Here is a 26,835-nt window from a genome sequence, read left to right on the forward strand (position 1 = left end):
CTTAAGCTATTGCTTCACAGTGAGGACAAAAATGCAAGGGTTGAGAAGCATGCCACCTTAAACTCCTTGAGGAATAAATAAAATGAAAAGCCATCCCTTTCAAAACATCTAAGCATCCTATGGAATAGGACCCTTGAAGTTAATGCCCAAACAAAATGAAACCCAAATGTCAAAAAGGATCTTACCAAGAGGGCAGAGATCAGAGCAAAAGGGACGAAAGGCTGGTCTTGACAGAAGCACTCTGAAGAGAGTGGAGAAGAGGTGGCAGAACAGAAAGACCGGCATGGAGAAAGTTGCAGCAATCTAACTGTGAGTGATGATCAGAAGCAAAGTGGCAGAGTCAGAATGCAAAAGGCCAGTTCTAAATGCGCAGAAGAGGAAGGAGAAGGAGCGTGCTTTAGGATTAACTGAAGGCTGCGCACCTAGAAGAAAAACAGTGCTTTTGAGAAAGAAAGAGAACAGATGCAAAAGGTTTTAGTAGAAATATAAAAGGAACCTGCATGTGAGCACAGATATAGTAAACAAGTTGCTTGGGTGAGAACACCCCCCTACCCCACTCACCTCTCTTCCTCTGTCATGTGCTGATAAACAGTGGTTTGCTGGCGCAGCATGGACAATTCCAAATCCATCATTTGCGTTCTAAACAGGTTTAGGTTCCTTCTCACGGCTTGAAGATCTTGGAATGTATTCTAGACAGATACAGAGAAGTATTTATGTTCAGAACTCTGTGTAAATACATAACAAGAGCCCTGCCAAATCAGACTAAAGGCCCCTCCAGGACAGCACCCTGTCTTCACAGTAGCCAAGCAGATGGCGATGATAGTGATGATTCACTTGTATATTGCTTATGTCAAAATGCCTTCTATGCAGCTACAGTTCCCCAACTATAAAAACCAATGCATAACTAAAAGAGACAAAAACCATTCCGCCGGGGCACTAAAACAACCTCAAAAATTAAAATATGCAATAAAACAAAAGAGAAGTCCACAAACAGGACATGAGCTCTCTTCTCACTTGCAATTCCCAGAAACTGGTATTCAGAGGCATACCGCCCTCTTGACACTGGAGGGAATAAAGAGCCACTATGACGCAGGTGGCGCTGTGGGTTAAACCACAGAGCCTAGGACTTGCTAATCAGAAGGTCGGCAGTTCAAATCCCCGCAACGGGGTGAGCTCCCATTGCTCGGCCCCAACCTAGCAGTTCAAAAGCATGTCAAAGTGCAAGTAGATAAATAGGTACCGCTCTGGCGAGAAGGTAAACGGCATTTCTGTGCACTGCTCTGGTTTGCCAGAAGCGGCTTAGTCATGCTGGCCACATGACCCGGAAGCTGTACGCCGGCTCCCTCAGCCAATAAAGTGAGATGAGCGCCGCAACCCCAGAGTCGGCCACAACTGGACCTAATGGTCAGGGGTCCCTTTACCTTTACCTTATGGCTGGTAGCTATAGCCTTGTCTTCCATGAATTCCATGAGCCCAATCTGCCAATGGATTGTCTTCATAGAGACAATTTGGGCTCTGGACTGGGGCTCAGCAACTTAGAGCCTATTGGTGGAGTCAGCCATCTCAGCACCACACCTACGGCATCCCCATGACCTCCCTGTCCTTTGCCCTTGAAAACCACCCAGAGGGGGGGAGGGAGGGAGAGAGCTGGATACATGGAGTAGAGAACTGCGCCATCTCTTTCTTCGTCCCCATCTTCTAAAGATGGGAGGGGAGAACCCAGATGAAAGGACATTCCCATTTTACACACACACACACACACACACATATATATGCGCAATTTTATCTCAAACACAGAACATGGATGAAGAGAGAGAAAAATGCCATTTACTTCATAGAGAGGTAGAATAGAAGATCTCTGAGTACTGTAAGGGGCTGTAGTGAGGTCAGGACTTCTCATCATAGCATTCTAGAAAGGGAAAAGAAGAGATAAAAACAAACATAACATTTTAACAACTTGGTGCATGAGACCAATAAGCAATAACATGTCAATACAACAGTCATGAACACAACAAACTTTTCACGCTACTGCACCAAAAAAGCCCAACAATTTTTGATTTTTACCTCTTGAAATATGACAACCCTAACTCTGGGGCACTTCCGCAAAAGCTCAGCAACGTCGGCCAACTTCCCTGACCACTGTTGATGTTTAAATATATGGTACTAAATATACCAGTACTTTGAATTTTTAAGAAAATATCAAAGATGTTCTGTTTTATGTTTAAAATATTGATCTCTTAATTTTGAGGTTGTCTTATACACTGGGGCATCTTATACAAGGAAAAATACGGTAGGTCGTTTGCATTTACCCTGTTTGTTTTTCTATAACAACTTCATGAGTAAATGGGCTGGCACTTCAAGCAAACTTTGGCTCTCATCCTCAATTCTGGGCCCAGCCCCCTCACACCTAAACAGCAGCCACCTGTGTTACAGCCAATGTTTCTGGCAGTGATACCCCTGCCATCCCTCCACATTGCAGATATGGAAACACTGAAGCCCCAAATATCTAAAATCTGAGACTGGTCAGATTTGTTGCACCTCTTCAATTCTGCTGGGTGTGTGTATTCAAACCAGCAAGACCCCAGAAGCCTTGCAAGGTGGTATAGTCCTACGGATTGCGGTATCATGTGTGCCATCTGAATTAGCTCTGTGCACCTGTGTGAAGAGCAAATTCCAACTAAGAAAAGGAATGGATTTAGATTCAAAAATCTAATTTGGCAGTGAAATTTCTGGGTAAGAATCCAATTTGTGCAAGGCAAAACTTCCCACCTGCGATTTTTGTCCTTCCCCCAAAGGATTAAGAGCAGCCCATAGGCAACTGTCTACTCTGTGAAATAAACTGAGACCAAATGCCTTCTTCAAGGCCACAGTGAACTTCACAATTAAGCAGGGATTTGAAGCACGGGTCAATGAAGTCTAAGTCCAACGCTGTAACCCCTGCGCAAACTGGCTCATAATATTCTGGTTAAGATACAAGTACCAAATCAAAACTGTGCTATGATGATAATGATACGTGCTGCATGACAGACAAACGAGCTTTTCCTCAGACTTAAAAGTATCTAAGACGTTAGTGTGCAAGTAGCAAGGCTTCAGATAGCATTATCTACACAAACCCAAATATGTCAAAACAGAAAGACACAGAGGCAATACCGCCAAACTCCTAAAGGATGGGGAAATGTAGCAAGTCCAGTGTAGGTCTAGGAATTTTATTAACTATGGACACCATGGAAAAGAATGCATTTTACAAAATGGAATGAGTAAAGCTGTGTCAGATCCCTGGGAAACTCCTGACTGGAAAAGCAACTATGTTCATTCCAAACTTTCATATGATAAAATGAGGCTTCCGATTGTGAAAGCCTATTCAAAAAAAGGTGAACTTTCCCCAGCTCCAGAACGGAGTTTATTGCATCTGGCAAGCATTTTAGAACATGACAGGGCTGTTAAGTACCAAGTGGGGGGAAATCTTGGGATTCGTTCTAGGAGGAGGTTGCGAAAAGGAAGTTACTTAATCAAAATTTATTGCAGAGCATTAAAATAGTCTGAGCTTTCGAATTAGCAGTTTTGCACATGAAACACATGGCTGCAAAACTTAAGCCGCCTAGCCTAGCTCTCAGGCTTCATGAAGACTCTGCAGAAATATGCATGGCATTCAAATATTGTTGTTTTATTCTAATTTGTGTGTGTGTGTGTGTGAACGGGGCTTGGCTCTTATGCATACTACTCATTTCACACTTGCCTAAACCAGGCTGGCCCTCAATATAATGACATATGGGAGACGGCTCAGATTCACAATCCTGCTCAAGGACTCCCTAGATGAGAGGAGGAGAACTTGTGACCCTCCAGACATCCCTTTGTTATAACTCCCATAAGCCCTAGCGAGCATGGCCAATTATCAGGGACAATGGGAATTATGATGCAACATTTCCACACAGCTGTACACGGCATGCATTAGACAATTAGTGGAGAGCAAACTTGTCCTTCTGCAAAGTTTACCTCCCATTACTTATCTTGTCCTTGAGGGGACTCCATCAAGCTCCTGACCTGAGCAATGCCAACATTCCCCAGAACAGAAATATCTAACAGAACAGAAATATCTTCTCAAGCCTCAATTTAATAATAATAATAAAAAGCAAGGCCTTTAAAATGTTTGCATATAAAAGATCCTGAGTAGGAAGAAATCTAATTCATGCTTCACAGAACTGAGTTTTTGTACGTCAGCTTTGCCATGACTGTATGAAAGGCAACGTGACCCAGTTGATAAGAGCATCAAACGTAGATCTGGGGAGTCAAATCCCAACATAGTCAGGGACTCAATGGAATGTTTGGGCAGCGGCATCCAATGTGGTGCCTTCTAGATGTGGTGGACTACAACTTCTGTCAGCACGGCCAGTGGTCATGGATGATGGAAATTGCAATCCATAACACCTAGAGGGCATTATGTTGGCAAAACCAGTCTTTGACAAGCTTTCCCCTTTGCCAGCAAAATCAATTACATGTGGAAACCCTAAGTGCCACGGGGAATCCTAAATTTAAACAAACCACCACACAACAGTTGTGCATGCCGTCTTTCTTTTTAGCAACCAAAATATGCGCCCTCCAAACAGACACATGGGGGGTGTATACAGACTGCAGCCATGAGCTAGTTTACCTGCGAAAGGTTTTGCAAAGAGTTCCTGATGTCGTGCAAGACTCTCCTCAGCTGCATTTCGACCGTGGAGGGCGAATGCATGGACTGAGCTTGGCGCCGGTGCCCAGTGTGCCTCAGCAAGTAAGGGCAGCTGAACGGGGAAGGCAAACCACTGCAAGACGACCCAGGGGTGCTTGGGATGCTGTGCGTACTAAATGTTCTCATATGCGCGCATAAGGGCCTGTCTGGATAGTCAAACTGAAGGGAATGTAGCGAGCACGACGACTGAGACATATGAGCCGGGAGGTGCAAAGGGCAGCTCTGTATTCTGCTTCGACACGGTTCGTCCGCCGCCTTGTTCAATGCAGGCTGGGAACCTTCTTTCCTAAGGGATGATGGTGCAATGAAAAGTGTGGATTTGCACCTGGGGGGACTGTGGTCTCTCTCCTCAGGGGGCTTCTCTTCCGTCTGCTCCTCCTTCCCCTCCTGTTCAGGAGTATCGTACTTGTAAGTAAAAGACGGGGGGCTACAAAATGTCTGTTTTCCCGGAGTGAGCTGGACATTCACAGAGGAGACGACTTTCACCGGGTTCAGTAGTGCAGATGGGAGAGACTGGGAGCGCCTCAATGGATAGTCCAACTCAGAGATCCGATGCCTTTGCTTGAAAAGAAAGTCTTTCGATTTGAGCAGCGAGCGACCGGCTCTGGAATCAGACGAGCCACTTATCCTCCTCTGGGCTCTTTGCAAAGCAATGCTAACCCGCTCAGTGGACGAAGGAGATGAACTGCTGCTTTCTATAGAGGACATCGATTTAAGAATGTGGTGCGTTTTATACTGAGGAAATTCGTACTCGCTGCTTTTATCTGCGTCGCTCTCTTCGCTACCTTCCTCCAGCACTTCAGACTCTCCCTCCTGTGTGAGAGCATCTTCATCTTTTCTAATATATCCTCCTTGGCCAAACTCTGTATCTCCTCTGGTCTCAGCCTGCCCAGTTTCGCCTTCTAGAACTTTCCAACCTTCTCTGGCGTCGCTCCCAGAAACCGCCTCCCTCTTCCGCTGCTCCACTTCTGTGCAGAGGAATTTCTCCTCATCAAGCTCATTAAAATAGGACTGCTCATCTATTGGCGTTTTGAGTTCTTCACTGTAAGATGTCACCGTTGTCTCACTGTCGCAGCTGTCAGCGCTGCTTCCCATGGCCTGCAATGACTCGTGTCCCTGTCAGGAACACAATGAGAACAGGGTGGTGAAGAGACAACAAAAATACCAAAACATTTGTACCTTTATGCAAATAACTTTTAAAAAATAAAATAAAAAGCAAAACGAATCCATAAGATAGCTGGTTTGGAGAAATAAGCATTCATGAGAAAATAAAGCAATGCTGGTCAAATGTTTAATCCACTGAATTCTCTAATATACAACACAGTGAGGTCCAGTGTGGTATAGTGATCACAGTGTCAGATAAGGATAGATGAAGTAAAGGTAAAGGTAAAGGGACCCCTGACCTCTAGGTCAAGTCGTGACCGACTCTGGGGTTGCGGCGCTCATCTCGCTTTATTGGCAGAGGGAGCCAGCGTACAGCTTCCGGGTCATGTGGCCAGCATGACTAAGCCGCTTCTGGCGAACCAGAGCAGCGCACGGAAACGCCGTTTACCTTACCGCTGGAGCAGTTCCTATTTATCTACTTGGACTTTTGACATGCTTTCGAACGGCTAGGTTGGCAGGAGCAGGGACTGAGCAATGGGAGCTCACCCCGTCGCGGGGATTCGAACCGCCGACCTTCTGATAGGCAAGTCCTAGGCTCTGTGGTTTAACCTACAGTGCCACCCGCATCCCTTAGGATAGATGAAACCCAGGTTCAAATCTGCACCTAGCTATGAAGCTCCGTGCTGGGTGAGCTTGGGCCAGCCAGCTTAACCTACCTTGTTCAGACTGTACCAGGAATCTACCCAGTGCTCATGGAAAAATGTGGCATGGTCTCAAATGAAACTTTAATAGATGGCATATCAAAAGTCTGTAATTTTATCAAGACAAGTTATTTGTTGTTTACTGCTGTGACAATTGTTTTCTCAAAATTTATCTTCTGTACCATGAAAATAAAGAAAAAAGGTATTATTTTTTTGGAAAAAATGGGGAGGGAAAGAGAATCACGTTTGCTGCCTTGAGCTCACTGGAGAAAAGGCAGAATATAAACATGGACAATATATTTTCTGCCACTTAAAAAAGAAGAAGAAAAATACCAAACATTATTCTACTCCTTAAAGAAAAATCTGTTTAACAGCAGAGGGCACTAATTTATAATATTTTGAGGTAAGTCATCTTTGGCAATTCAGTCTGGATCCCTTTCCATTTCTTACAGAGAAGCTTGTTGCTCAAGCCAGCAGAAAGGGCTGGAAGTGCACAGGAAGAGACCGGACAGGCAGTCATTTAAAAACTTCATGGCACAAGCAAAGCTTGCTTTGCTCAAGCTAACATTACAAGTTTCCTGCCTTTCAATGCCTTCATTCACACAAGCAGAATGTTAATCATGACATTACAGCATTTTACTGCTTGTGAACATAGTCATATACCTACAAAATACCATATTTTTGCCCAGATCAACACCAACGACTGTGGGGAGGGGACTTGCACATTGATGTGATTTTATCCTGCAAGGCAGATATGCCCTAATACTTATTTTATAAGCAGGTCAAAGCCTAAAACATGGACTTTTAGTTTATCTTAGGGCTGATTCCATTTCTTGATGCATGCAACAGGGACCAAAATATACATTTGCAACAAGGACTGAAGTATACATTTGCAGCGATTCTTAGAAAGTTTTATGCTCACTAAAAGAAGTACATCTACATATAACCAGCGTAGCATCAGGATAAAAATAATTTTTAAAATGTAGGCAAAAAGAAACAAAAAGATTTGTGTAGGGATTTACACTAAATTGTGTAAGTGGTGAAATAGGGTTGCCGTGTGTCCTCTTTCTCAGGAGTAAAATTTATGTCCAGGTGGATTTTTTAAATTTGCCAAAATGTCTCTGGCTATTCTTTCTGGATTAGACATAGGCATAACTGGTGGCTGAAGACTTTTCTCTTCTCTTCTCCTGCCCCCCCCCCAACAGCAATATATCACAGCTTCTATAGCCTACATATAGCAGGGGTATTGAAAATGAGAGTCTTTATAGCATCTTCTTTTTTGCTCTTCAAAATACAGTAACCCTACAAGCAGCATTGCTGGCAGTGATATTTTTCTAGAAGAAGAGGTGCCAGAACTCACCATGAACACCTCCCTTATTCTCTTTAGAATGGCAATGGCACCCACCTGAGAGGGGCCGGAATTGAGTTTGGCTGAGTTTCAGCTGAAAGAAACACCCTGATTGGTGGCAATGAAATGAGGACAGCTTCATGGCTGTAACATTATTGTTACTCAGTCACCAAGAGCCAATAAAAAACCTTAAAATATGCCTAGGATTTTATATATCTCTCCCCCTAAACATGTACGCATTGGGAGGTTTTGGTAAAAAAAGAAGGTTTGTACCTGCAACTGATTCAGCAAGAAGCAGTCTGTGGAAGAATCCTCGGCAAAACCACTGCTGTCAGAATGCTGACTTGCTGATCGTAAGAGCTGGTCTGCGAAAGCAAGAGAAACTAAAAGGTTCAAACAAACTTGTCTGCAGTAGATATTGTGAACCAACACAGACACAAATCTGCATTTAGCTATAAAGAGCAGAACTGCAATGTTTGGCCCGTTCCATCCCAAAGGTTGTGATTTGAAACCGTTTCCCCAAATCACACTGCCAGAACGAGAACGCAAAAAAATTCTATCGGTAGTATGAGAGGAGCCATCTTTTGTGTGAATTCCAGGACAGGCATTGTATAGTTAAGGTAGACACTAATAACCCTCTGGGTTCCCCCTTCCCCTTCCTTCCTGGAAAAGCAGTAACTCTCCAGTTACAGCCTAGGGAGACTTAGAAAATTCTGATCCACGCACAGGTCTACACTATTTGTGACCCATGGAGCCAACAAAGTCAACCAACCACATGGGGTCTCCCATCAGCAATTCAACCAATGTTTGCTGTCTGGGATACAGAAGCAGGGACTGTCGAACATTGGGCAGGCGCAATATACATGGCTGGAGGCTGCTTTCAGCTTGGTACAACACAAGTGGTGCTGACTTGGTCTAGTAGGAAGAGCTTATGGATTTCTGCTGATTTACTGTATTTCCATTGGCTTCATTGTGACTTGCTCAGTTTAAACAGGCCGACTTAAGTCATTTGCAGATCTGTGTGCCAGGTCAAGTGTCTTTCAAAACTGGACACATCATGAAATTGAATTCAGCAGACAAATAAAGCAGTCCAAATATCCTGCTAAAATGATTAATTAAACCTGCTTCTTGCCCACGAGTGACTCTAACCATTAAGAACATTATCTGTGCAGCCCCGCCCCCCCCCCCCCCGGGCTCCATGTTCTTAAGACATTCTGGTGTATATAACATAATGTTGAGATTGGCTTTTGGATTTATTTCCTTGTACTTTTCCTCCCAATGGGAGCATGGGGCAACTAAACACGATACAAGATATCACAATCATAACAAGCAATAAAATACTGTTTAAAAACACATACATCAAATCCTGCACAACAAAACAGCAAAAACAGTCAGCAAAAGCAAGGTTGCCATATCCCCAAAAGAGAAAATCCCCCAAAAATAAAAGTTTTTTGGGGGTTGTGGATTTTAAAAGCTTTTTTTATCACCCTACTTGCCATATATCTGACATTTTGCTGATACAGAAATATCCACCCAGATGCCATTTTTTACACCCAATTCCCAGATGTGTCCAGGAAAAATGCCCAGATGTGTCCATACGTATGGCAGCCCTAGCAAAACTACTGGTCTGTAGACAGGCGTTCCAAACTGAAATTCCTCTTGCAAAACTAAAGAAAACTTTCATTGTTTTTAAAACTGGTAGACACACTGCATTCAGTGCAGGCTGCCATGCTCCCAACCATCTCTTAGCTTATGTAGAGCTTCATCCATCAAGGAGGCAGTATGCTGAGTACCACTACCTACTTAGTGCAGACTGGCATTTAACATGCAAATGCCCAATTACATCTGGATGCAGTGGAGGACATCACAGAAATCAAAGGAAGCTCATCATCCTTCCTTGGGAAAGTGCTGTAGCATCTGCTTTGCATGCAAAAAACCCTCAGGTTTAACCCCTGGCATCTCCAAGTAAGGCTGGTAAAGACTCCTGCCCAAAACCCGGGAGAACTATTGAGAGTTAGTATAGACCAGTGTTTCTCAAACTTGAGTCTCCAGCTGTTGTTGGACTACAACTCCCATAATCCCTAACTAGCAGGGCTAGTGGTCAGGGGTGGTGGGAGTTGTGGTCCAACAACATCCAAGTTTGAGAAACAATGGTAAAGACAATAATGAGTTAGATGGATGGTCTGACTTGATATGGGCAAGCCTCCTATGTTCAGATGCTGGCAATGGTCACATATAACTGCGTCAATGGATGTCGCAGGATTTAGTAGGTGTCCTTGCAGGCAGGCTGTGTCCTGCATGGGGCAGACCTTTACACATTTCACAAAGTTCTGTTAAAATAAGCCACAAAGAGGCATTTTACAAGACAGGTCTCAGGATTCTATGGGGAATTAAAGTGCACAGCTAGAGTAAACATTTTGGCAGGATCCAACTGGAACTCCTCTTTTCCCCTCCCCACCTAAATTGCTTTAAGAAACTGTATAATTTATAAGGAATGGCTGAAAAACGGAGCAGTGAAGTTTCTTAAAAGGTTGATGAAAGGTTTTTAAAGGTTCCATGGAGCTGACAGTCAGTACATTTCTTACACATTGCACATGAAAGTTGCACATGAAAGAAATAATAACAATTAATCCATCATGAGCTCTCAAGAGTCTTACAGAGCAGATTAAGTCAAGAAAGCCTTTTAACATTTGAAGCGGGTTCAACTTGCTGCTCATGAGTGTTAATAATTTGATGACTTCACACAAACGTCGTTCAGAGCAGCGGCTACTTTTAGGGGCAAGCTTTCCAACTGAATCAGCTCTCCTGTTAGAAGGTGTTTTAAATTGACAACGCCTGCAAGTGACTGGACTTGGGAACTCAACTCACAAAAGATATGCCTTATCGCCAAGCTATGGCTCCTCCACAATAGACAAGGGTGACCAAAGTATTTGGTGGAGTTTATTTTTTATTTTAGAATGCTTATTTGCAGATACAGTGGTACCTCGGGTTAAGAACGTAATTCGTTCCAGAGGTCCATACTGAACCTGAAACTGTTCTTAACCTGAAGCACCACTTTAGCTAATGGGGCTTCCTGCTGCTGCCGCGCCCCTGGAGCACAATTTCTGTTCTCATCCTGAAGCAAAGTTCTTAACCTGAAGCACTATTTCTGGGTTAGCGGAGTCTGTAACCTGAAGCGTATGTAACCTGAAGTACCACTGTATAACAAAAAGAAAGGGAGAGGGGGACATTTAAAATATTTTTTTCCAGCAGCCGCAATTTAAACATATAGATTCATATAAGCAGTCCATATGTCTGAATAGGTATCTAAATGAGATTGATTATTATAAGCCCTGTGCTCAAATGTAGAAAGGGCAGTGAAATCTTCAGACCACTGAGTAATAGATGGTGGCCTTGCAAAGTAGTAATTGCAAGTTTTTATTAGGTTGGCCTTTGTGAACCACCAAATAATTTTTAAAAAAGCATTACGAACAGTAAAATTAATACCTGCTTTATACCTGAAGGCCCAGTGTGAGCAATGTTCAGAAACAAATAGTCAAAACATTTTCAAAAGAGAGAGAAATGCTCTTATTGGCTGCTTTAAAGGGCACATGAACTCAAAAACACACTGAAACTCAATCCAGCAAATTCACATCAGCAAATTCCCCTTTGTAATAATTCTTATCATTCATTCCTATCCACTAAACAAACTGGCTTGAACCTGTTACGCCTTAGTCAATTATGCATTCTGCAGACTCAGATCTAACCCTGAAACCAGAAAAACAGGAGCGAGTTAATGGCATAGCAGTGTCCTACTTGACCCTTAACTTGGTTAGCGGTGGAGGAGCAGGGTCTTCATTTGCAATTTGTTTCATCCCCTGAGGAAACCCTTGGCCTCCAGGTGTTGGTGGAATCCAGAGTCCATCATCCCTAATTGATGGCTGAGGCTGATGGGAACTGGAGGGCCACAGGTCCCTCATCTTTGTATGTAAGGCTTTTGGCAAGTTGGCTCTTCTCCACTCCTCAACTAAAGAGAGCTATATAACGTTGACAACCATATAGACACTGTCTTCCAAAACACCTCAGGGAAGCAGAGGGGAACAGCTGGTGGGCTCAGGAGGAAAGAGTGGCGGGTGGCTACTGCTGCACCCCAGTATCTGCTGGTTAGCAGGGTCAACTCTAATGGCACCCTCTAGCTGAGAGGTTCTCAGATATCTAGGCCTTGAAGAACTGCTGGCCCTGCGTATTGACCTGTTTGTGTACTGAAGTCTGCACACATATCTATAACTGTTGTATTAACTACCTCCCAAAAAGGGAAGCAACTGTGCTAAAAATAAAGAAGCAACACCTCCCGAGAAACTGAAATATTGGTCAAGAACAACAACAAATAATTGTGACAATGAATTATTTCACATTTCCAGTGGACACACGCAAAACTTTGATCTCAGCTGAAAAACACTTGTAAATCCACCCCGGAAGCTGAATACTGGTATAGTAGAAACCCAATGTAGTCTATGGTTAGGACTTGGGAGACAAGGGTTCATATCCCCATCCAGTCATGAGCTCATTTGGTGACCATCGACCAGTCCCCATCTCTCAGCCAAATGTACCTCAGAGAGTTGTTGTGATAATGAGAGGAGGAGGGGAGAACCACGTATACCATGACCTTGAGCAACTTAGTGGCAAGGCAGGATACAAACGTAGAAGGAGTACTAGTAATATCAACAGGTAGGTAGCCGTGTTGGTCTGCCGTAGTCAAAACAAAATAAAATAACTAAAATAAAATAAACAAATTCCTTCCAGTAGCACCTTAGAGACCAACTAAGTTAGTTATTGGTATGAGCTATCGTGTCAAAAGCTCATACCAATAGCTAACTTAGTTGATCTCTAAGGTGCTAATGGAAGGGTTTTTTAAAAAATATATATTTATTTTATTTTGTTAGTAATATCAACATAAACCTTTTAAATGGATAGATAAAATAGGTGATGCTGGGCAAATGTCTTATCACAGGACAGCTGGATTCAGTATAAGGCAAGTTCATATGATTGCATTTGACTTCTGAGCTTTCAAGACACTTGGGTGTTCAACTTCTCTCTCAATCTGCCAGAGACTTGAGAGCTGGGGTTCCAGAAAGAACAAACTGTTACTTACGGGTTTGTTAAGCCCACCCTCTTCTTCAATGTCATGCTCATGGTTCCCCCCACTCATTTTATCGCTACGACAACTCTGTGAGGTAGGTTAGACTGAAATGCAGAAACACTGGCCCATGGTCACCTAGTGAGCTACATGGCCAAGAGGGGATTTAAACCTTGATCTCTGAAGCCTTACTCCAGTGATGGCCAAACTTGGCCTTCCAGCTGTTTTGGGACTACAATGCCCATCATCCCTGACCACTGGTCCTGTTAGCTAGGGACGATGGGAGTTGTAGTCCCAAAACAGCAGGAGGGCCAAGTTTGGCCATCACTACCATACTCCAACATTGGCACACTAGCCCCCCTAATACTCATGTTGCTCCAAGGTCAAGCCATCACAGAAGAAAGGGTTGAGGGACAGGAAAGTGGTGCCTTCCCTGAAATGAGCTTCCTCCAATTAACTAGCATATGCTGGACATTTCAGCAGCACTTTCATTTTTATAGTGCAGAGCAATGGTATCTTTCTGTTCCAGTCATAGGAAAGAAATCCAGAAAGCAAAACATATCTCCATTCGGGTTACGTAATAACAAATGCCGGTGCTGAACACACCAGATAAACTCATTTGGGTAAAATGCATTACCTAAAAAGTACATCATATCATATGTACAGGGAGATTGTTTTGCAATATTGTTTTTTCAGCCAGCAGAAGATTATGAAAAATGATTACATTAAGCTTTTTTTCTTTTTAAGCACAATTCATAAAGAGGGCAGTGACATTTTTTTTCTTAAAAAAAGCTTGCATTTGTGCATGGCACAGTAGTTGTAAAATGCAGCAGTGTTTAACATAAAAATCCTAAGAATGGGTTGCCCCCATGCTTGTAAAAAAAAGACAAAGATTACAAAAACAATCAGATATTGTACGTTTTACTGTGTGCCTGCTAAACATGTTTTTCAGACTGCAGTAAGTTACAAAAAGCAACAGTGACCTTCTCCTTGGAGGCACAATGCCACCAAAAATGTATTACAAGTGCATAACATTCTGTGCTGATGAGCACAACACTGGTATGGGTATCAAAGCACGCGTTTAAGAGTCACAAGCTACATATACGAAAGGTGCATCTGGACTCCTGTTTTGTTATTAACGGGCTTTGGAAACAGGCAGTGGAAAACAGGTTGATGGAAATGAGATAACATCTTGCAGTGCAAGGCTAGGGCTTTCATGTGAGCCTGAACCAAGGTTGAAGGATTAGGACTCGGAGAATTAATAAACAAAACCTGGGTCTGATAATAAGCTGACTGATTACTAAACAGGAGCACAGGGCTCTCAACTCAAAGTGCACACACTCACACAAGCATGTATGTACCTAAATTCTATTGTCAGCTGCACATGCACATGGCACCAGTGTTTTTTACTTTTGAGATCAGTAGCAAAATGTTTTCTGTATTGAAATTGGAAGCACAATTCACTCTATATGTCTATTTTCTTTATATTGCATAGCAACTTCTAAAGTACATTCAAAAGTTACATGCATGCAATGAACAATGTATTTTCTTGATCAGCTCCCTGAATGGTGGGCAGATATTTTTGCTACTGCACAATAACCCAGTTAATTTGGCCTCCCAGGAGCCCACCCCTTTTCCTTGCTCAGACAGGGCTCAGGAAGCAAATGGTGCTTTCCTGTGATGCATTCTGGCATTCTTTCATGTCCATCAGCTGTATAGTGCAGGCTGGGAATCCTACACTGCCCTTGCTTTCATCCTTTAGGCAATACCCTTGCCCATATATTGGCAGAGAAAGAGGGGGATAAATCCACTCCACTTCCCAGTGGGGAGGAGTTGCGGTGGACCGCGTGACCACCCACTCCCTGGGGGGGGGGGGACACCTTACCTTGTCCCCCATTGCCTGGGGGATCCCGGCCACGTCAGAGCCCGGCCAGCCAACCCGCTGGCTGGGGAGAGGCGTGGCCGAGGCCATTTAAACGGAGGAGCGAGCCAGAGGACTTCCTCTTTGGCTCGCTTCCTCAATCACCCGCCCTCCTTCCCTATTTTGCAGGTTAGGCAATGGCCTTGCTATGGACTTCGGTTGGTTACCTTGGTTGTCCAAGGGGCCTGGTAGGAATTTTTCCACTTGGCAAATTGGCACTGGCCACTTGGTTTTCACCTACTTCGTAGCAATCGTCACAACTTTGTTAGGGTTGCGGTTAGGCATTGTTTGAATTTGTGTGGGGGAGGGGAGGTGTGACCATACCTGTCCCTCCATGCTTAAGGGTATTCTGTTAAAGGAATCTGGGGACGTTGATCTAGTCTGAAGCCCGGCTGGGCGGCTAAGGCCTTGACATGACCCTGACGGGAATACCAGGGGGAGCTTGAGTTGGTTCGTATCGACAGGGCTCCCCCTACCAGTGGCTTACCCTTACTAGGACTTCCTGCACAATGGGCTGGAGTCAGATATAGTCAGGTCCAATCAATGCCTAAGCCAATACCGCTCACATTCTGTAATTTCAATAAAGTTGTGGCCAAAATTTGCCCAATAACATAAACCTAATATCCATGTCCTTGTGTGAGTTATTTCCAATGAGGGGGTGGCTGCGGGGTCTCGACACGCAAATGCTGCACCCTGAAAACAGACTTACTAGGGAAGAATCCCCCTTGGACACAGTGGAACTTAAAATGTGCAGAGGACTGCAGTGGAAGACAATCTGTGTGGTCAAAAGTACGAGGCTTCTGTACAGTCAGCAGTCTGAAGGGCAGTAAAATGCTGGATGTACCACACAATTCAGGTTGAAAGAGTTTGTAATTTTAAGGTTTAAAATTGTCATTTCAAATGACAGGGCTCCGTTATAAAAAAACAAAGCAAAACACAACCTTTCAGTTTCTCCGACCCATCACCCGCAGCACAGAGAAGCAGAACCACTCATTGAGGTTAGAAACATGATTCATCCTCTCTCATTTGAAGTGCCACTTCACAAGGGGAACACTATGATTTGAAAGCTGGCAGAGAAGCAGACAAGGATCTTTGGGGTGGGCTGCAATTTAAGATGCTCCCAAGTGCTTGCATCAATGGGCATGTCAATGGGCACTGTCAGAAACAAATGGGACTGTGCCAGAGCCGTTTCAGAGGGGGCCAAAAAGAAAGAGGAGAGAAAACTACTCACCTTTTTTAGTCTTGGCTAAAGCCAGCTGGCTCATGTTAAGAGCATGTGGAATCTCTCCTTCTGTACTTTGAATCTGCAGTAGGAATAAAATCAAAGCATTTTTTGAGTCATGCCCAACAGACAGTTATGCCCACTGATCAACATAACTAGCTACTTAGCTGATTCACAATCCAACGCAATCAAATTTGGCAATCCAAAGTAAACATTCATTGCTGTTTATCATTAGTATATCCCTTTCAGACTTCCTGCAGCAGAAAATAAGTATTTAAGCTGGAACATGCAGAACATGATATATGTGGAATAAAAAGACACCATATCAGTATTCCAGGGGCAATGAAGGTTTTGGGTTTTTTTTTAAAAAAAGAGAAATGTTGTATAGAAAACACAATCATCTCCAAAAGAGCTTTTCGTTTTTAGGCAAGAATGTTTAAAAACAACAACAACAACAGGTAGCTATGCTGGTTTACTGACACAATATCATTATTTAGACCAAACAAAAATAATAAAGTTAATGACAGCTAGCTTGTGAATTTCACTAAAGTCTTCTCCAAACTCGTGTGTTTAAAAGGGTGGAGGGAGACATTGTTCATAAAGGGCATTGTAGATGCCCCAGCTGCAAATCTTCTGATCTTAAAACCACTAACATGTTGCAGAGGTTTCTACCATGCCTCTAAGTCTGCAAACTATCTCCTTCTCTCTCTCTCTCTCTCTCTCTCTCTCCCCGAGTCCAAACCACGTTAATACTGATCCTCAGAACAGTTCTGTGAAAGCTGAAAACTATCCCATTGCTTTAGGATTTTAGCAGATCCTAACTAATCTCCCCTTGATACAATTCCATATGTAGACTTTTTAATATTATTTGTACAGGTTCATAGATGAAGAATTGAGTATTCACATATATCTCGGCGGGTTAGAGCAGGGGTCAGCAAACTGTTTCAGGCCACTGTCCCTTAGACCTTGGGGGGTGGGAGACGGACTATATTTTGAAGGGGAAAAATGAACAAATTCCTATGCCCCACAAATAACCCAGAGATGCATTTTAAATAAAAGGACACATTCTATTCATGTAAAAACACGCTGATTCCCAGACCGGTCGCGGGCCAGATTGAGAAGACGATTGGGCCGGATCCGGCCCCCGGGCCTTAGTTTGCCTACCCATGTGTTGCAGCGGTTCTCCACCTGTGGGTCCCCAGATGTTGTTAGACTACAACTCCCAGACCACTGGTCATGTTGGCTAGGAATGATGGGAGTTGTAGTTCAACAACATCTGGGGACCCACAGGTTGAGGAAGGCTGGGTTAGAGCATAGTGCTAACCATGCCAAGTCTTCAGGTTTGATCCCCATATGGGACAACTTCATATATTTCAGCTTTGTATTTTTGTTATAAAAAAAGGACACCTAGACATTCCATTGTTGTGCCCATAACCTAGGTTTAAGGTGCCATTTAGCTCTCAGCTTTCATATCTCAGTTTCTAACACTGATTCCCATGATCCCTAACCTCTAGTCCTGCTAGCTAAGGATGATGGGAGTTGTAGTCCAAAAACAGCGGGAGACCCAAGTTTGGGAAACACTGGACTAGATGATCCCGAGGTTCCCTTGCAGCTCTATGATTTTATGATTCTATAACACCACATGGTAGGTTTATTACCAAAGTAATTAACGCCACAGACAAGGCCTGACATCACCTCAAAACACCATCCAATGTCAGCTGTCAAATCATGACTAATCTGGCCAGTAGATTCAACACAAAACATTTAAATAGGCAGCACTACAGGTTTCACAGCTCACAATTCCCCCCATAAAATTCTATTTAGTGTCAGAGACTATGTTGCAAGGCAGGCTGGCCTGCAAGCAGGAATGGGGAGATGTAGCACAAAGCAGCTCCTTTGTTTAAACAGCAAGAAAGCTGCTCTAAATTAATTGCTAAATAAGCAGTTCTCATGCAACTTCCCACCACCCAGCAACAAAGAGAAACTAGACAGGAAAGGTTTTGTTCAAGGGGGGAAATGTCTCTTTTCTTGTTGCACAAAGCAAGAGAGCCACCTCATCAATAAAATTATATATAAAACCATCCCAGATGTTAGAATCAAATTAAATTTTCAAAATTAAGTAAAAAAGAAACCACACCACCAGTTGCAATCAATCTAAAAGATGGATATGACTACTATTTATTAGCATTCAACAGGTTTTGCAGGTGAAGTTAGCTTTGCCCCAAGGTAGGATGAGACTGCAGTCACCTCTGTTTAAATTCCCCTAGTTCTAGTGAGTTATTGCTAGCCATTGTTTGGAGAAAGCCTTGTAACCAGCTACAACACAGCTGCCAACTTTTTGGTGTGGCAACTGAGGGAATAATTATGCTTTTAAGCAAACACATCCTCCCCAACCCAAACAAGGGAGGAAGACATCCCACAAACTAATCTAGTCACCCCACACAAAGTGGCAATTGCCTCGATTGCGATAAGATTATTAATGCGCTCAACCGATTGGGAGATGCATATCATCACCAATGTGGTATACATCACAATTCTTGTTTAATTCATATAAGAATAGGATATTCAAAAGTGTGACTAGGAACTACACACTGAGTGTCAGCCTCATTCTGCCTAGAGTGTCAAACTAAAAGCACCCAATCCAAAACAATGCAAAATGGAGACTAGTGGCTACTATATAGCAAGGATGGGCAAATGTTTACTTTTTGAGGGCCATGTTCTCTCAGTGTTACTTTGTCAGGAGCCACATACAGATAAGTCAGTGGAGCCACAGTCAAAAGTAGCTGGGCTTTTCTTTCTCTTTAACCCTTGCTTTTCCCTCTGTTTCTCCCTCTCTTTGCCACCCACATGAAATTGCCTGTTCAGGTCTCCCAAAGCTGAGGCTGCTGAAGAGACCAGAGACCATCTTGGCTGTGAGCCCAGGAAGACCTGCTCCCTGCCTTGTGGGCCTTTTCCACTTGGCCTGGGAAGGACTGACTCCAACTACAAAAGCTGAGGCTGCTGAACAGACTCTTGGGCTGGGGTGCTGTTGTGGGGGCTGGGGATGGGGAGGTGTTTTGCATTTTTATTTTGGATCTTATTGTGATTTATGTGCAAATTGTTTGGTTTGGTTGTGTATTTGTAATGTTTTATTAATTTTTTTCAACTACTTTTGTTGTATATATATTTACATGTAAGCAACCTTGAGCATGGTTTAAACTGTGGGAATACATGTATGTATGTGTATGCATGTACAGTGTCTGAAGCTTTACTCCATGTTAACATTTTGCCAAAAGCTGTACTAGAAGTAGCAGGTGCCAATTAGATGATGTAAAATTAACTGAGAGTCCTGTCCAAACAATTAGCATCCATGCCAAAACCATCTGCTATCCCCAAGTTTGCATATACATTGTTCATTCTAGCAATTTTCTCTGAACTACTCAAGCCCAGACTCTTGGGAGGGAGGGGGCCCCACCAAGAATAAACTTTTTTTTAAAAAAAAAGGCTATCACACCCTCTCAGTTGAAATCTGCTCATCGCTTGCCAGAAAAACTGTATTGTCTAGTTTCGTCTAGACCCATTATGATGGCAAAGGTTACTCTATGCATGTGTTTGCAAGAAAACTACGTATCTGAGTGGCCTGCAAAGGCGCCTTAAGAGTGTAATCTTATCCGTGTCTGCTCAAGAAATAAGCACTACTGAATTCAGCCGTACTTACTCCCATTTAAGCACATATAAGATTGCTGCTTAGCAACAGCGCTACCTAAACACCAAAACATCTCTTCATTGTTAAAAAAGAACTCTGAAATCCAGGACACAGCAAACTATAAATAGCCATTCCTTAAATTACAGAGGTTATATGCAAACTGTAGACAAGCTACGAATACAAAACTTTCTTCCGTTACATTTCATCTAAAGGTAGCAAACCCTGAACATTGTAACACGTTTAGTCTGTGAGAGAAGAACCTTCATATTTTGGAACATAGCTTTGCTAATCTTCATATGAAAAGGTTTAATACCAATTACTATTGTCTGGTAGAAGATTCTGGATTTTTCCAGAAGTGGGTGGATTCCCCACAACTTCCAAATCCCCAAATTTGAGCTTATGGTCAACATGGGTTTGGATAGCCTGTATAATTTGTTGTCACTAACAAACTTGTTATTTAAACATATCTGAATCAGTGCTTCAAGCTGCAACATCATTTTATTCACCAGCCATCATTTTATGTAATATGCGGTCATTCAGAGCGGCGTTTCTTGCTCCTGACTACTTCCCTCAAGAAAGCAGGGCAATAAAGTAACTGTGCCCATTGCAATAACCTCTGTGTCACACAATCGTCTCCAGTCACGTTCCCCAAAGTGATGCTGCCTATAAAACAAAGTGTGATCTTTAAATTACTAAGGCTGGTATTAAGAACTGCAAATATTTATGCCAACTTGTTTAAGTAAAAATCCACCTAGGTGAAGGCAGCTAGACTTGTTCTCTCCCTTCTCAAGTGGCCAGTCTCCACATTTCACAACTGACCAACTTTCAGACATTTCCTCAATTCCAAGATGTTCTTTGGTGATAAAACTGCTTGCTTTCTCTTTTCTCACACAACAAACTCTGACTTAATACTGGTTTATTAAAATAGAAACATTCAATATCAAAGGACTTCCTCTTAGGAAACCAGCGTATTTTCAAAATATCAAGCTGAGGCATTGTGTCCCTGTTATCACAGCTTAAAAAAGAATGGATTAAATGCTATTGAAAGAAAACTGTTTGAGCTTTGTCCAAGGAAACAAAATGGGGGGCTTTTGTATGCATTTTGTTATGTCATTCACTCTTCCCACCCCACACCCCTGGAAGGCTAAAGGGCAGGAAATCTTGAATCTTACAGCACTGCGCCAGCACAACACACAAGACAAATTCCAGATGTGCCCCCAGCAGTGCCATTTAGTGACCCCACAGTTCTTGTGCAGGTCCTCACCAATTTTGTGGGTTTGCCATGGTGGCAGAAAACAGTAGTAATGCCACTGAAATCTGTGATGGGCACCTGCCATTTTGACTTTTCCACTGGGCCCTGGCAGAACATGGCAGGAAGACCCCAACTCAAATATAGGTGTGTGGGTCTCTTCCAGGGCCCTGAATCCTGCCTGGAAGCTGCCTGACCATTCCACATGCTGGCAACAGCCCTGACACAGGGATTTGGCCCCAATTTGCCATGTCTATCTTGAAGGTGAAAAGAAGAAACATGTTCCCAATAGGTTCCCAATAGATTCAAGCCTGAAAGCACTTAATTCTGGCCCAAACCATGTGGGAAGATGCTTGAAATGGCAAAGTCCTCAAAGGATGGCTTTACTGTAACAGTTCAGTATGATGTTAAAGTTGGACAACATAGAGGCTGTGATGTCAGAGATGATGCTGTTATGAGTAGAAGAGCTCAAGGTTTCCAGATGTTTGAAAAGAAATGAAATAAAGATGATCCAAGTGGATAGCTCAGTTGGTTAGAGCATGGTGCACTTCTCGGTAGTGGTTATTATTATTATTATTATTATTATTATTATTATTATTATTATTATTGAGAGCTGCATATTCCTGCATTGCAGGGAGTTGGACTAGATGATCCTCAGGGTCCCAACCAACTGTATGATTCTATGTATACCTATCCCTTTCCATCAATTATCTCCAAGGCAGTTTAGGGTCTAAAACTACAGTACCACAAGAAACACACACACACACACACACACACACGAAGAATAGGAAATGAATGCTACCAAGATGACCACAGTTTAGCTAAAACCCTAATCTTTCTCCCCTATTCCTTTCTATAATGAGGCTAATTAATCCCTTGATTCACAATACACATGGATTTCACAGGCATACACACACACAAACACACATACACACTTTCAGCTTCCTTCTAGAAATCCTAGTATGGCCACTTCTGTTGATGGCCCTTGTCTAATCCTCATCCTAAACTTTGATGTAGGTGCATCAATAACCTTAGAGAGGCTTAGCCTGGGATGGGACATCTGTGGTTCTCTTTATGTTGCTGGACAACAGCTCCCATCATCCCTGACCACTAGTCCTGGCAGCTAGGGATGACTGGAACTGTAATCCAAAAACAGCTGGAGACACAAGTTGGGGAAATCCCAGACTAGATGATCCTCAGAGTCACTGCCAACTCTATGATTCAGTGAAAAGAAGACGGGGGATGAGGATGAGAAGGAGGGAGCAGAGCTGGCATGCTTGTTTCCCCACTTCCACGCCTCTCACATGTTTCCTTAGGTAAAGGGACCCCTGACCATTAGGTCCAGTCGTGGCCAACTCTGGGGTTGCAGCGCTCATCTCGCTTTACTGGCCGAGCTTCTGGGTCATGTGGCCAGCATGACTAAGCAGCTTCTGGCGAACCAAAGCAGTGCATGGAAACGCTGTTTACCTTCCCGCCAGAGTGGTACCTATTTATCTACTTGCACTTTGACATCCTTTCGAACTGCTAGGTTGGCAGGAGCAGGGACCAAGCAACAGGAGCTCACCCCATCATGGGGATTTGAACCGCCGACCTTCTGATCAGCAAGTCCTAGGCTCTGTGGTTTAACCCACAGTGCCACCCGCGTCCCATGTTTCCTTAATAGGATAATAATAATAGCACAATAGTAACTGAAGAAGGCTTATGAAAGTGTAATAGTGACCTATGCAAATAATGCTGTGAGCAGAGCTTCATGCAGAGCTGCACCAGGCAGCCTCTTCCGACTAGTTATTCTGAGGAACTGCACACAGAGGCAACCCCTAACAGAGGCTTCCTTGGAACAAGACACAAACCTTTTCTGGGAATGGGAGATTTGGGCTTGCAACAGCCTTTAATCATCTAATCTCACAGTGTAACAGGAACTCTCTTGTGGTTATACGGCAGCCTGGATGAGAACAGACTCCCCCAACCTAGCAGCCTCCTCCACACACCCAAAAATGCCTTGAATAATAGCTCCAGTCATCTTCGGCAAGCATGGCCAGGGATGACTGGAGCTATAGTTCAAATCATCTGGAAACACCAGGCTGGAATAGAACATCTAGACAGACGGACAAGGAAGGCAGAAAGAGAAAGCTGGTGCACAAACGAGTCTCAAAATTGTACTCGTTTTCATAATTGACCACTACTTCTTTGGCCAAGGCACACTGTTGCAAAGGGCTGCCATAAGTCTGGGATTTCCCAGACATATCTGGGATATGTCCATCAAAAATAGCGTCCAGGTAGAATTTTTAAAAACCCGGGCGTATGGCAATCCATGTCGGAAGTGTTGATTTTTCAGCAAATCTCCTTAAAAATAGCAGAAAACTTTCATTATTTTTTTTTTGAGATTTTGCAAACGAAAACAAAACCTCAACAACTTTGCCCAAAAAGGCTCAACAAACTTTTGTGTCCGAATTTTCACTTTTTGAAATATGCATTGCATTGCAAGCCGATAACCAGATCCAGCCACTCTTTCAACTTCACTGTGATCAGAGCCAAGTTCACAGTATGGCCCGGAGTCCTGCCATCCCATCTAATTAAAAACAACAACAGAATTCTATATAAATTCCAGTGTGCATCAAAAGCAGCCGTGGTGGATTTAGATCAGTGCCACCGGGGCTAATGGCAAAATGCTAGAATAGTCGGGAAAGGCGAGGTGCAAATAGAGCTCTCTGCAGACAGGTAAGACCTTAGGTGAGTGAATTTAGTTCACCCTCAATATTGGAAGTCCTTCCCCATTCCCAGAGCCTTGCAGTTTCAGCAGCCACACAAAGCAGTGCCTCTGTTTAAAGCCCCTCTTTGCAAACAAAATGAAGGTTAGAAACCTCTTTGCAAAAACAAACTCATTCCTGAATCTTCTAAGGAAAGTCACTTGAAGAAGCTGGACTTCCAGGATTTGCAACCCTGGAAGAAAGCTTCTCTGACTATAGCTGCACTGAAAGTTCCCAGGGATATAATATGCTACACATCATTGTCTAGCACTAGTATCAGAATTTATACTGTGTTAGTGACAGCTTTACTTCAATGACATTAAAACAAAAACACAACACCACACCACGCATACACACACACACACACACACACACACACACACACACACACAAAACAGCTTAACACAGTTTCCTACAGAATCAAATGCATATTGAAAAAGCTCATCTCACAAGCCTTTCTGCTACGGTCTGGCTTTTCGGAGGCGTTGCCTTGGTCTACTTGCTCCCGGTTGGGTACACTTAAGCTTCTTGTGTTCCCACCTTTCTATTTTTTCCTGGTGGCATTTTTGGAGGGGGAAGGACCAGATCATTTGTCATCACCCGCCCTTGCCTGGACCCCAGGATCAAAGCCCCACCAGCATTTGTACCCTGCAAACTTGCAACCGCCGCCCAATCCACCCCTCTGCGCCTCCTTAGCCAATATCAATATGGGACATAGACTTGAGAGAATCGTGATTGGCTGAGAGGGCAGAGGCCAGGGCTCCCGAGGAAACATTGCCCTGACTCACTCCCACACTGGCTATCTTGACAGCAACAGACTTCCTAAAGGAGCCCCAGGATAGCATGGAAAAACCTGCAGGAATGTAAGCTGGCCATGCGATGCCTGACGAAAACATGCCAAAGCAATGCTTGGGAAGAGGCAGACCAGAAGGCCGTTGGGCACTCCCAGCACACACTCATTGTTTCATAAGCATTTTTAGAAAAACAAATAATTTTTTTTAAAAGGAATTGCCTCATTCCTGTTGGGAAAAGCTGGATTTCCCACTCCTGTTGACTTATACACCTCTAACCAGAATGCAGATGTTTATTTAGCAAGAATTTGTCATCATTTCAGCACATCAGCTGTACTTAAGCTTGCTGGTGCTTCCTAGTAGTCATGATGGCTATATGCTACCTCTAGATCAAAGGAGCATACAAAACTGGGTAATGCTGGGTGATATCTGGTTTTCAAGATTGTGAAGTATCCCCAGCTAAACATTGAAGTATACTGATATTTCATGATATCTCAAAGAAGGATGGAGCTACGTGGAGGCATTGGCTGGCTTCACGGTCTTTCCCGCATCATGATTTTTGCCGGCACCTGCTCTTGTGATTCGCTGCCCCCCTGCAGGAGGCAGGGGAGAGCCGAGTCAGCAGAGTTAACAGGGGCTGCAGGAATCGAGAGAAACACTGGCTGGCTTTACGTTTTTCCCCACCTTGTGATTCTTGCACAGCACACACACACCACAATTCACGACACATTGCCAGGTCAAAAATTACGAAACCAATATCACGATATGGGCTTCAATCCGGTTTTGGATGATATATTGATATTTCGCTCAGCCCTAGCGTAGGGGACCAAGGAGGACTTTGCACAAATGCCTTTCCACTTACCTCTTCCATCTCAAACGAATCCTTCTGCTGCAACATGAGATTGGCAATGGATGGGTTGGCTATTGAAGCACAGGGCTGTTTATCCAACACGGGAGCAGGAGTTATTTGCTGTTTGGCGTTAACTTCGAGCCCAGAACTGGCTGGTGCTTGCGCATCGCTCTCGATACTACTGGATGTTGTAGCAGCAGCTTTCTCATCTGAATGATCAACTGAGTCCTTGCTTTCAGGAGGCACAGTACCATCTCCTTGCTTTGCATTCATGCCAGAAGAAATTCCCGAAGCATTGAGACCCTCAGCCGCAGTGGACTGGTTGCTTGGCATCTCCTCTTTTACCGTAGCCAGCAGAGAAGCTTTGAAGTGTTTTGGCGTTTTGGGCTCATTTTTCGCCTCCGCTTCTTCAGCCCCACTTTCGGCTTTCCCCTTCTCAACTGGTGAGGCAGTAGGGCTGCCGGCCCCTTCTCCTGCCTGCGGGCTCCCGTACAGATTGAGTTTAGACAAGGTCTTGATGAAACGGCTCGCCGTGTTGCTCCGCGTCAGAGGAGGAGGGCTAGGTGCCTCTTTGCTGGAAGCGGTCGAATTCATGCTCCCAATTTTCTGCAGCGGAGTGCCAGAGACTTGGGAGTACAAAGAAGAGAATGCATTGGCCACCGTCGTGAGCACTTCAATTTGACGAAAGCGGCCTGGCAAAAGGACAAAAAAACAAAGAGATGACAAAGAGAACAATGGGAGGCATTGTAAGAGTCAATAATGAAGCTGCTTGGAACTTGCAAAGGTAAAAACAAACACATAGCAGGCTAAGAATTGCTAACCCTCAAATGTCTCTGTCAAAAAGTACCCACAGCCTTGGGCTTTTCCAAAATTCATTTTTTTAAAAAGCCAATCATTTTATTTTATTTTTAAGAACAGTTGTTTGTTACTTTGTACTCCCAACTATCGCAGCATTTCATTTTCAAAAAAAAATTCATTTTGACATGAAAAAGGAAAACACATACACACACAATGTTATTGCCAATAGGCTTGTCTTTAAATCACTTGTGCCTTTCAAGTTACACAAACTATACATTTTGGTTGCATCTAGCAAAGTTTTGGTGAAATTTTTCAGGAGGAGAGAGAGGTCAGCATCGACCCTTTTCACCACCTTTGCCCACCCAGGTCCCTGCCCCCTTAACTCACAACCACCCCTCTCAAAGTGGTTTCATATTCTTTCCTCTGAATCCCACCATGCACCATCACCACCACAATAATAATAATAGTAATAATAATTTTATTATTTATGTGCCACCTATATTACTGTGTAGCCCCAGCCACTCTGGGCGGTTCCCAACAAAGTATTAAAAACACAATAAAATGTCAACCATTAAAA

The 26,835-nt window shown here is 43.5% G+C and overlaps 1 protein-coding gene across 9 annotated transcripts in view; it reads right to left on the minus strand.

Annotated features, from left to right (window-relative positions):
* ITPRID2 (ITPR interacting domain containing 2) overlaps positions 1 to 26,835 on the minus strand; it is a 67,927-nt gene that overhangs the window by 9,569 nt on the left and 31,523 nt on the right. For 7 of the 9 annotated variants that reach the window (XM_083704602.1, XM_083704598.1, XM_083704601.1 and 4 more), the window contains 6 exons: positions 25,473 to 26,152; positions 16,148 to 16,220; positions 8,153 to 8,244; positions 4,649 to 5,842; positions 1,832 to 1,909; positions 562 to 689 (listed from right to left, as the gene is read on the minus strand). In XM_083704602.1, the coding sequence (XP_083560728.1) occupies positions 562 to 689; positions 1,832 to 1,909; positions 4,649 to 5,842; positions 8,153 to 8,244; positions 16,148 to 16,220; positions 25,473 to 26,152 (2,245 nt within the window). Of the gene's footprint in view, positions 1 to 561; positions 1,083 to 1,427; positions 1,910 to 4,648; positions 5,843 to 8,152; positions 8,245 to 16,147; positions 16,221 to 25,472; positions 26,153 to 26,835 lie in introns of all 9 variants that reach the window. The other 2 variants (XR_014556565.1, XR_014556566.1) reach the window with 1 other exon arrangement.

The sequence above is a fragment of the Podarcis gaigeae genome (assembly GCF_964106915.1).
Source record: "Podarcis gaigeae genome assembly, chromosome: 1".
NCBI classification, from domain to species: Eukaryota; Metazoa; Chordata; class Lepidosauria; order Squamata; family Lacertidae; genus Podarcis; species Podarcis gaigeae.